General features: G+C 35.6%; 1 protein-coding gene across 1 annotated transcript in view; it reads right to left on the reverse strand.

The window, feature by feature from the left end:
• Positions 1–12,996, reverse strand: part of LOC149569408 (vacuolar protein sorting-associated protein 26A-like) — a 131,992-nt gene that overhangs the window by 56,172 nt on the left and 62,824 nt on the right. Inside the window, exon 5 of the mRNA XM_089822125.1 lies at positions 12,843–12,915. Coding sequence (XP_089678251.1) covers positions 12,843–12,915 — 73 coding nt within the window. The remainder of the gene's footprint in view (positions 1–12,842; positions 12,916–12,996) is intronic.

Consider the following 12,996-nt stretch of genomic DNA (forward strand, 5'->3'; position numbering starts at 1 on the left):
CTTTAAATGTAATATGAATTAAATTCTTCTTGGGCTTCTCACAGAATGACATGGACCGCCCTAATGAATGAAAAAATAGTCGATAATGAGGTGAAAAAAATCCCAACACTGCTACTACATAGAGCATGGCACAAGAGCATTATAATTGAAACACGATCGAACATAACAGAAGATTGATGATCGCTTTTTAGGGCTTGTACAAAAGCAGTAACCATGAGATCGGCACCATCTGGACGCCTCCTGCATACCCCATACACTTGCCTTTCTACATCACCTCGACACTTCTAGAGTTGACAAATTTGAATTGTTGCAATTCAAATTTTTTGGATTTACAATAAAACATAACTCATAAAACATTTAAAGCATGGATCAATGGACAGCAGAAGCATACTTTGTTTGAATATACCCTTGACAGATGTCATAACAGTACAACAAATTGGTAGAAACAAGAGCATAATGAAATATAATTGGCATAGCCTCTTTTCCAGGTGCCCTAACTTTTCCATCTGATAACACAGATCCTCAATGAGCTTGAAACAAAGAATATGATCTCATCGTCCATGCATCATAAAAATTAAAATAAAGTCCAAACCATATGACATGAGAAAAAAACTGACCACCAATAATAATAATTAACTAGTGTTCCAGAACATTAAAAATTAACTGTTGACACAACCATTGGTTTTATTGTTGTTAATGAACCCGGCTCTGATACCATGTTAAAACTTAAGCTCAAAAATCAATGATGAACAACAATAACATAGCATAAACTATACGCAAAGGACACAGAACATTTATACTGGGAAAACCCTTTCACTTGAAGGGAAAAGCCCAGCCACACCAGCAAAATATCTCTTTTACTGATCAAGAAAAATGTTCATAGTACAAGGCTTTCACTTAACTTATTTACAACATACCAATCAATACATAAATAGATTGCATAAGACTCTTCATCTTTCACACAAATGTATCTCTAAGTCCCAAAATAGGACCCTTCATATTTCCACACATTAACACTTCACATTTTGTAGTGTCCCCACTAATAGGGTTAGTTAGGGACAAGTAATAACTACAAAATAAATGTTAGAATCACAATAATAATAGAACTAACTATATTATTCTATCTTCTAAGTTAACCCCAATCTTAAGGGCATTTCCAAATCAGGCTTCTTAGCTCATAGCTACCTCATCGCCATCCCGAGAGTGCACCCTTTAAGATTCTTCTTGGATGGGCATCCTCTATCCAAGGCCAACGACATATGCATATGTTTGACAACATCGGAATATTCTAGCACATAGATTATCAGCCATGGCAGACAATGGAGATCTTAATATCTCCATGCTCCATGCTTCGATATCAGTTCTCGGCCATGGCGGACAATGTAGCTATTAATATCTCACGTGCTTCATGCTTCGAGTCTCATTAATATCCATGGTGTTAACCCCATAAGCTAACACAATATTTGTTGGAAATATATATGATAGGCTAAGTTACTGAGAGGGGAGGGGTGAATCAGCAACTAAGAAAACTTAATCCTTATTTACAAATTAATCCTTCATGTGTGTTCTGATCTAATTGTATGCATGAATAACTGAAAACATCAAAACATTCATAACACTTTGACACACAATTTGGTGACCCAGAAACCTTCCAAATAGAAAGTAAAACTGGGGTGGGGATGATACCCACAAGCTTTAATACTACAGTATAAAGTTGGCCTGTTAAAGCTTACAATAATCACTTCTGATGATCTGCCCTGTTAGGAGCAATAAAGACTGCTAGGTCCACCTTGCAAAAGGATTTACAAACATACAATAAAGTATGCACTCGGTAAAGAGATTTACAAAAGACTGTTAAGTCTACCTTGTAAATGGATTTAACCAACCCAACTATTAGGATGAAACAGTGGCTGATCTCTAATCTGCAACTTGGTTTGCTTAATGAGATTCCTTTGAGTGTAATGATCACCTTGCTGTGATAGATAAATCTTTGTTACTCCTTATACTGTTGTAGCCATGTATTTCGCACTTCTACTCTTCTCTACTTGATATCTTACTTCATATCTATCTTTTGGATGTGATACAATACATTACATATATACTAATCCAATTTACAAATCAACAAAATCAGCTACAATACAAGTTTACACAAAATACACAAAGTCGGCCCAAATCGCACGAACTCGGGTTCTAAAGACTACCTCGGTGAGGTTCTGATACTTGGCATCCACAGTCAATGCTCAGCATCGTCAGGCATTCGGTAGACGTAGAAGCTCGGTCCATACTGATCACTTCCAAGTAGTCTTAAACTTGGTCTACACTGGTGACTCCGTGAATACTGTGAAACTCGGCATATAAACTGAATCACTTGATTCATATTGCATAGCTCTGCAAATGCTATCACTACGAGCTCGATATAAACTAAATCACTTGGTTAAAACTGAGTGGCTCAATCAACACTAGATTCACATCGCTGTAACTGCGAACTCGGTAAGCACTGCACAACTCAATTTGCACTGAGGAACTTGGTAAACCTTATGAAGCTCAGTTTACATTGTTGATCACCATTATAGTCAAAACTGCTCGGCGCAAATTGAATACGTTCCCTTGGATTTAGTAGCAACTGTAAAACTTGGTAGAGATTGAAATGCTTGGTTAACTCTGTTAACTGTACAATACGCTCAGTAGATACTTACAATCTGAATAAGTGTGTCACTAATAACAAACATTATTGTAATGTCAACAATATTATCCACAAATATGGTTCATTAATATAAATAAATTTATAAACATAATTAAACAACTATAGTTCATAAACATACCTTTCTTACCTTCTTCTTTTCCAAGAGTCACACCTTTTCATAATACAAATCCTTTGAAAAGTCACAACACTTCCTAGTTATAATACTTTCAAAAAGTCATAACACTTCATAACTAAAATTCTTTGGAAAAGTCTCACTACTTTATAGTCACAATATTTTTGAAGAGTCGCAACTATTCATAATTATGACCCTTTCGAAGGTTCACATCCTTTCAATATCATTGACACCTTATCAAAAAGTCACTCCCTGATTTTCTTCATATTACTTTCCTCTTCCATTTTTCCTTTTTGAACTCCTCTCTTCTCCTTTTTTTATCCTCTCTAAAATAAACTCTCCTCCCATTAATATCTTAACTTTAAGGAGTCAAGTCTATTTGTTAAACATCTCTTGACTTTTCATTAGACTTAGTTACTTTATATTATTCTATGTTATTTATTTATTTATTTACTTACTCATTTGTGTTTATTATTATTTATTATTATATTTTATTTAGAAAATTAGCATACTTCTACAATATTATCTCTTGTATCTAATTTTATTTCCTTATTTACTCGTTGAAATTTTATTATTTTTTTAATTATTTAAAATATCATACTAAATATTATTTCATTAATAATATAGTTAAATAATTATTATTTCCTAGTTTTATATTTTAGTATTAGCTTTAATATAACTTTATTATCATTATTTATTTAATAACATTTTATTCTCTAATTATTATTAAAATTCTATGTTAAAAGGGGGATATGACACATTTCCATATGCATGCTTCTTCGCATGACATATGACATGTCTTTTTATCTAATATTAACTTAAATGATACCACAACTGTCTCTTTCAGCTGAAGATGACCATAACAGTCATAACAAATATAGTTCCATTTCGTCAAACTAGAGATAAAGATCTCTATTGGAGCTATAATCTTCAATAATATTTATCAATTAAAGAAAGTGTGAGGAAAGTATTTGAGATATTTATAAACTTATCTTTTATAAATATATATATTAATAGAAACTATGAAATAAGAAGGTAAAGTGTATAAGTTCAAAGAAAAGAATATAGCAAAGCAAACAAAGTGTGAAATAATTGTTTGAAGAGGCTAAGAAAAGATCTGTCATCAATTAAGCAACATTATCAAGGTAGAAAAATTGTTTGTGTGCAATGGGTTGGTGCTCACAAAGACAAGCAAATGGAGTGGGTGATTCCACTAGGTCAGTGTTGGCGAAGTGTGGCAGTTGGTGCTTCAAGTGAGTCAGTGCTCATAGAGGTTGTAGCCTTTTAGGGTACAGTGAGACGTCCAAAGCCTTCAAAATTAACATTCCAGGTCAGAAATACATTGAGGTATGTAGAGATGTTACTTTTAAGGGGAATGTTGCATTGAAGAAGTCTAAAAGTTCGTTAATAGAAACTGATAATGAGGTCAATGAAAATCAAGATTTGGATAGTGATCATAATGTTGAGATTCAGAGGGAGTCCTAAAACCTTCACGTCATAATTATCGAATTGAGCCCATGGATCCCATTGATGGATTGTGGGACCTTATAATGAGCAAGAAAATACCTCTTTGGGTAAGAAACACCACTCAAGAAGCCAAAAAGTTTGCCGCCAAAAAAGGCATCTCCAAAGAAAGTAGGAGACCTCATAAGTTCTCCAACTATGTTGTAATGATGTAAAACCTCACTGAGACTAAACCTTCTAGCGCTAATGAGGTTATGAACCAGAAAGCATGGAAAATGTTGTGGATAGTGCCCTCAACCAGTTCTTGAACATACAGAAGCATGTTCATCTTGTTGCAACCAAGCATATCTTGAGATATTTGTGTGGTACAGTTGACTATGGTATAATATACTCCCTTAATACTATCATCAGCTGGAAAGGTTATTCTAACTTCGATTGGGCAAGGGATGTCACTTTGGGATCTGCCATGGTTTTGTGGGGCAGCAGGAAACAGTCCTCAATTGCATTAAGTGCTACTGAAGCAAAACATATTGCATCAAGTGTGGCCTCAAGGGAAGCCATGCAAGCATCTTGCTGGGTTGTTTGGACAACCCTAGGAGGCCCCAGTCATTCACTGCAATAATCAAATCTATATAGAGACGTTTATCAATCCTGTGTTTCATGACAGATCAAAACATCTCTAGACTCATTATCATTTTGTTCAAGACTAAGCGCGAAGAGTTTATCTCTGTAGGGTTACACTCTGTGTTGGGATTTGAGTAAATTTTATTACCTCTTTTATCTATTCTGTTTATTGGTATATGTTATCTTTCCCGTAAAACCTCTGTGAGTGTCCTAGACGATCCCATATCTCATTTGCAAAAGAAAATGGCCGAGTTCCACAGATCTATTGTCCAAGATGGTGTCGAAAGGATTAATGAAGCTTATATGGAAGGATTCTTTGAAGCTCCTGAGAGACAGCCTACCAGCGGAGACTTGAATATTGAAGAAGTTTCAGTCATAGAGACAGATGAGAAGACCCTGTCTAGGCAAGTAAGTATCTATATACCTCCTAAGTTAAAGCCTAGCACTGTATATAAGAAGAGTGCTTATACCCCAAATAAGTCAAAGAATTTTTTGTCTAAGTCTACTTTCAGACCGATTGTGATTCCTCGCATGGGAATAGTAGAGCTTACTTTAGGATATGATCCTACTCAGACATTCCAAACCAAAATGTTCTCTCTCTTCCGTCCTGAAGAAATTGAGTATATCAGAAGTCATCAGGAAATGAGTTTTTTACATTTTGGAGCTATACAGGTAACTATAGGATCATTAATACCTGAAAACATACACCCTGTATGTTATTTAGCTCTATGTGATAGAAGACAACTCAATTATAACCATGCGTGCCAGTTGTCTAGCCTGTCAAGAATGACAAAAAATTCTGTGTGTTTCTTGTATTATCCTAATCTGACAGTAGCAACCAGGAATAAGTCCAGCCCTGAAGTCAAATATGGTTCTTTAAATTGTTGGGGTGTGTTTAGTTCATTATATGGAATGAATATGTTTGGTGCTTTCAAATATGCTTCTGTCCAAATACAAGTCTTATACAGTCTGACAAATATGAACAATCTTGCTATATTAGACAACCTGCCCTATGCCAGAACCTTAGATAGAGAAGTCCAACTTCAAAAGGGTCATGTAAATACCATAAATATCCCTGCAGGATGGAGACTTGACTGGATACAAAATGTTGCACCTAAATTGTTAGAAGCAACCAAACAAGTACACCATGTATCTCATAACCAAATAAATATATTGCCCAGAACTTTGTCCACGACTATAATGAACCCATTTGTTTCTACCTCGCCATATTCTGATGCTCATTCCTCCTTTAGCTCTCAAGGAAGTACATCTAGCAGAAAGAAAGCTCAACTTTTTGTAGAAATTGAGGATGAAGCACCTCTGAATACTGGTCCCCAAATTCTTGAACCAGTTCAAGCTAGAACTAATAAGGGAAAGGAAAAGATTAAAAAGGATCATCCTTTTGTACACATGATTAGTCCCTTACCTAGAGCAAAAACCCTTAAATGGTACAAATGACAGGAAAATACATATTATCAGAATGGCAGATGGCCACTTGTAAAAGGGCAATTCAAACATGAACATGGTACAGTATCAATGTTTCAGTATGTCTTTCAGCCAAAAAATGCTGAAGAAAAGGTACCTTCTGTTGACCATAAGCAAAAGAACTTCATTTCAAAATTTTGTGATCACCTGCAACAAAATATAGATGACCTTTGTACAGATGTCATTTCTATTAAACAGTCCTTAACTGTAGTTAACACTAATGTACAGAAAATAGGTAACATTGTTGTTGAAAATCATACCGGAAAGGTAGAAATAAAGGAGTCCTTGAGCAAAATCAAGATACAAACAGAACAGCTTCTGAATAATGTACACAAAAATGTTGATGAGTTACAAGCCATTACTACACATGTGGAGCATAACAAACAAAATCATGATTCTCTTATTAAAAGTCTTTCTAATGTAGACTATTCTTTACAAGAGTTGTCCACATCTCTTGATTGGTTAGTCAATCAAGAAAAGCAGTCTACTCAGACAGCTTTAGTACTACCAACCTCTCTACAAGCCCCTAAGAAGCGTTCTAGGAAAGATCGTCTTCTGATGATGAGAACAAGCTGTAACATATAGCCTTGGTATCTAGACATTGATAATGATGATGATCCAAAGCAAAAAATTGAAAGTTGGATCAACACTTTTTTGATAACAGGAACCCTGTCTGGAACAGACCAAGATAATACACGCAGATTTGCAGTAAATTATTTATGAGGAATTGCTAGATCATGGTGGAACAGTAAATCAGCTATTGAAAAGGATGCTAAAGTCTATCAAAAATTTACTATTCAGACTGCTGTAAATCAAACAGGACAAATTGTACAGCAACAAGTACAACTAATTCCTATTAACTATTTGATGAATGAATTAGTAAATGAATTCTGCCCTGAGTTAAGTAATCAACATGAAAGGATAATCAAGGCTATTCTTTAGATGAAGTGCTGTAATCTAAAAGATTTCTTTGCTTGCTCAAACCATTTTAGAAAATTGTTGTATCAATTAACTAATGAAGAACAGGTCACAATGGCAAAGACAAAGTATCTTGAAGGTTTGACATACATCTCTAATAAGGTCATGCAATATTTAGATCTTAGAGCCCTTACTCTCAAAGAATGCCCCATTTTTTACCTTATTCAGTTTGCCAAAGACCAAATCCTCCAGTTCACTGATAACTGCAAATAACAGCAAAAGTTCACTAAGCATTAAGCACGGCGCATTGCGCGCATTGCACCCACATTCCTTGATAATTTTGGTTGCAATCCTTTCACTAAAACTCAGCGTAGAGCCACAAAACAATGTAGAAAGCATTAAAAATTTTGCTTTCAGCCTCGCTCCTTTCCTCACCGAAAATCTTATGCACCTAAAAACCGTTTCCTTCACAAACGTTCTTATCCTCGTCTGCAATCCAATCAAATCATTTGCTATATTTGCAATAAGCTTGGGCATAAAGCCCCTAATTATCATTGCAAAAACAAAGCTGTTTAAGCCGTCTACTCTGATACAACCGCAACAGCATGGTGGGACGTTGTAGATGAAGAAGAAGACTTATATATGCAAGATAACATTTTTGAACCTATTGTAGAAGATGCAAAAGAAGTCTTTGAAGAAGATGATGCTCTTCTTGAAGATCTTGCTGCTACCCTATAGGCAACAGAACAACAGCTTGAAGAAGAAGATGATGAGGATCTACCTAGTGTCTACATGAATCATTCCAGAAGAGGAAAAGTTCAATTCAACGATTGGTGCAATAACAATAACAAAGGAGGAAGAAATTATAAATGGCAGTATGATGATGATGAAGATGAACCTACTTATTCTTCCCGTTCTTTCCAACATCAACAACCACCAAAGATGTCATACCAATCACCACTCCAGAAGAAACCACATTTTGACAGCCTCACAGAAGAATTCCAAAACTTCAATATGTATCAAACTACAGAACCTTCTGAACAGGTATGTCAACAAGCCCCTGTGTTCAATCTTGTTATAATAGAACAAAAGCAAAGGAAGTTCTATAAGTCTGAGCCACAACCAGACCCTATTGTACAAGCCTTGACCATATACCACGATCTCTCCAATCCTAAGCCAATTTATCTCTAGTAAAAAATCTAGCGTTAGAATTAGGGATTTAGATGAAGGACCCTCTTACTCTGGCCTAAGTTTTGATGAATTCTCCTCTAAAATTCAGGAAGAATATGCAAATGAAGATATTGTCAATTTTGATATTCCTGATCCTAGTACAGCAAGAATGGTAATGACTATATTACCTGACCCTACTCCAACACTAGAACCACAATATTTAGTACATCTCGTTACCTGAAAAATTTTCCTCGTACATTAATATTCTAATTAATGGCAAGCAATATGATGCTCAGATTGATACTGGAGCCTCTCTCTCTTTCTGCAAAAGACAGGTCCTTAATAATTGGAAATAGTTAAAAGAAAAAACTGTATATACTACCTGTGATGTACAAGGTAACCAGTTTAGCTGTGACAAATATTGTCATCAACAAACTTTGCAGATAGAAGGAAAGAAATTTAAATGTGACTTCTTTGCCATGCAACAAATGCCCGTAGATGTACTACTTGGAGGAAATTTTATAGATAGATGTACTACTTGGAGGAAATTTTATAGATAGATATACACCTTATGGCTGTACTATGAAGAGCATCATGTTTACTCTTCAAGGAGAAAAAATCAGCACTCCCAGATTAGTCTATGCTTCAAAAAAGCATCCCTCTGTCAATATGGTCCAAACTTTTGAACCTCTTACAGATTTAAAAGGCTTGATCATGCAAAATGTTTGTTCTAAAGACCCACAAAAGTTTTGAGAAAAAAAAAGATGCTAGAGATGGAAATAAAAATCAAGCCACAAGCAAAAATGAAAACGGGGAAAAAGATCCTCATTCTAGCACATGACTACAATGACATGCAACAAGCAATCGAGGAACTTAAGAAAGGGAAGTATATTGTTTACTCTCAATCTGATTTTAATTGTTATGCATTTATGGTTAATAAAGAATCAGAAAAGAAGAGAGGAAAGAAAAGGATGGTAATCAATTATAACCATTAAATGATATAACAATTCCATTCCCTTATCCAATACCAGATAAATCTTATCTGTTACAAAAGGTTGCTAATTCAAAGATCTCTCAATTTGATTGTAAATCAAGTTTTTATCAAATTCGCGTCAAGAAAGAAGATCAACACAAGACTGCATTTAGTTGTCCATTCGGACATTTTGAATGGACTGTCATGCCATTTGGCTTGATGAACGCACCCTCATATTTCCAGTAGAGAATGGACAAAATCTTCAATGGCTGTAAAGATTTTCTTCGTGTTTACATAGATGATATTTTAGTCTTTAGTATAAACATTGATGAGCATAGATCTATTCTGAACATTTTTTATAAATTATGTCTGGATTCTGGGATAGTTTTGTCCCTGCCAAAGATCCAGTGGTGCACAAACTCTTGTAGATTTTTAGGAATGATTGAAGGGTGGACAATTTGAGGTTCAACCTCATATCAAAAATAAGATCCTTGAATTTCAGCCTCCATTAAATACCAAGGAGCTGCAAGGATTCTTAGGGATTTTGAATTATGTAAATATTTTGTATCCAAATGCAGGTTTTGATCGAGAGCCATTACAGCAACTATTGACGAAAAGAAAACCATAGTGGTCAACTATTCATACTGAAGCAGTCTAGAAGATCCAATATAAAATCCAAAATCTCCCCACACTAACTGTGCCTAGCACACAAGATTTTATCCTGTATATAGATTCTTCTGATGTAGCCTAGGGAGGATATTTGTGCTTTGTTAAAGATAACAAGAAATACATCACTGAATATACTAGTGGAGTATCCCCTACTGATATCAAAAAATGGATCTCTTCTAACAAAGAAATTTATGGTGTAATTTGTTGTCTTAAGAAATTTTCTTTGAAACAGATGCATTCACCAAAATTCATCATCAGAACAGACTGTACCAGATTTCTCACATTCAAAGAAAAGGACCACAGTAGAAAAGATGGCAGAGGAAAGTATGTTCGCTGGCAAGCATATTTAAATCAATATAATTATGAAGTCCAGCATATTCCAGGAAAAGAAAATATAGTTGCAGATTATCTCATTCGGCAAGCTCTTGGAGTTTTTATGGTAAACCCTTCTCAGTCTCCATACTATGGTTTCCATTTAGAAAGGGAGTTTAATGTTTATTTCTCCTCTCTCCACCATATTGCTCAAAGACAATGCTTGCTTCAAGGCATTAATCAAAAGTTTTATATTATGCAAATTATGCTATAGATACTTAGATAAATTTGGGAAGCTTGACACAGCCAGATTATCCCAATGATGATAGTGGGGAATTCACTATTCTTTGGATGCAAAATGACCATCAGTACCTGTTTTATCTTGATGTAATTTGAAGACCCTTCTTCACATGGCGGATCACATGTGCGGCCCCACGCACTGAGCAAGTTATTGAATTCTTCAATTATGTCGGTCCTAATAAAGTCAATCCAAAACATCATCTCGATCTTGAGGTGTGTGTCTGTGTCATCACTAAACTATGATTAAGATGGGAATCTTACTTTTCACCACACTTGGTATATGATGACAACCAACATGACTGGAATATTCGCCACTGGTTCACTTTATTGGCAATGTGGAGACCACTCACATGGGAAGATGTATTTGATCATGGAGAATTGACTCCTCCACTACAGTCACCAGCAAACAACTCATCATGTGATAGTACTGGTAGTTAGTGTGAATCTCTTTTGCAAATGGCCGTCACTGTCTTTACTTTAAGGACATACCGCCTTACACAATCACCAGGTTCCCTGTAACTTATTACCTGCTAGGGAGTTATAAATAAGCTCATGTGGAAACATATTGGGCATCAGTCATTTTGGAGTCTAAGAGTCTTAGAGAGTCAGTTTACAAGTAAAGAGTATGCACTTTCTCTTTACAAAGAATCAGAAATCAGACCTTGCCAGTTTAAGTCTTCAATAATCTTATCTTCTCTCTATGTATTAACATTTGAAGTAGTATTGAAGTTGTAACCATTCGGCCAATAGCCTTTGTCACTGGTTCTATTCCTATCCATTTGGCCAACAGTCTTCGTCGCTAGTTCTATTCCTATACCAGTGGTATTCATTTAGCCATTCAACTGATGAGCAGATAGTGGATCGTCTCACCAAGCCTCTTACTCGAATGAAGTTTGAGTACTTCGGTGATAGGCTTGGAGTTGTGGAGGACATAGCTCTGGACGGAACTTTAGCTTCCTCGATACAATAAGTTTTATCTTCCACCCTCTGTGGGCAATGCAAGGTGGTGTTGTATTCTTCTCTAGGAGAAGATCTGAAGAGAAAGACCTCTTCCACCCACCCACCCTATGAGAGTGTCATGGCGATGATCACAATATAACTCTTAAAATCCTCCCTAGCTAAGGAGTGTTGAAATTAGCAAGACCGGATTCTAGCATATTAAATTTCTAATGTTGCCTTTGGTAATTTAAATTTAAATTATATTGTGATGATTTGATCACCTCTTGTAATTGGGTTGAGCCCCAAAATCGAACTTATTTTATACCATATAATTGGGCTGAGCCCTAATTGAGCTTGTTGGGTGCCCCAGGCAATTGTAACTTGTGATCACTAAATGTATATTTGTACTTTGGCAGCAAAATACAAAAGAGCCGACCTAGGATCACAAGGCTTGTAGCTGGTAACAAGGCATTGTGTTGCCTTTCATAATTAACTCAATCAAGTGAATTCCTTTGCTAAGTTCGGTGATCTAATCTGCTCCTGAATAATCAGTCAATCAATCACTGAAGGTCTACAATCGTCAGTTCTGAGTCTTGTTGGGTGAAGCTACATCATTATAATCCGCTCCTGTGGTGATCAAAGGTTCAGATCAGTATTTGCAATCAGATAAGTCGGTCCTTTTCTTATGCCCTAGGAGAGCGAATTTGTAATTGTACTACTGCTGATATTAATAATGTATGATGTGAACTTTGTTGCTGGGTATTTTTTAACTCCAAGTTGGGGGTTTTCTCAGGGTATCTTTGTGATCATGTGTGTACATCTTGCTTATATTCTAGGTTTTGTAAATTCTGATCACTAAAATTAACAATGCATCATAACTATTGAAGGAAAAAAAGATAGATAAGAGACACCAAACAATGACAAATACATCTTTTCATTATCTGGTCGTTACTCCTTTGGAACACGGAAATGCAGTTCATTTAACCTATGGTCAAAATCCATACTTACAGTCAATCTCAATTTGCAAAAACGTTTCAAAATAAGGAATGGCCAAACAAGGGAGATTTATCAAAACCTCTATTAATGTATTAATATACAGGACCTATTTGATGCAAAGAATTTCCAAAAATTTCAGATAAGCTCTACTAAGTAACATCATCACAGAACAATACCTATTTGCCCGAGAAGCTCAATCTTTACACCATTGTGCTCAACTTTCTTTCCTGCAATGGGTTCTATACAAACCTAAACAGGAGTATAGCCAAGTTTATCAGGTATAGATTCCAATAGCCAATAATTCTACCATAGAAGCAACTAGATATTTAC

The sequence above is a fragment of the Cupressus sempervirens genome, chromosome 3, assembly GCF_028749045.1.
Source record: "Cupressus sempervirens isolate cs-2001-9-10 chromosome 3, ASM2874904v1, whole genome shotgun sequence".
Classification (NCBI taxonomy): Eukaryota; Viridiplantae; Streptophyta; class Pinopsida; order Cupressales; family Cupressaceae; genus Cupressus; species Cupressus sempervirens.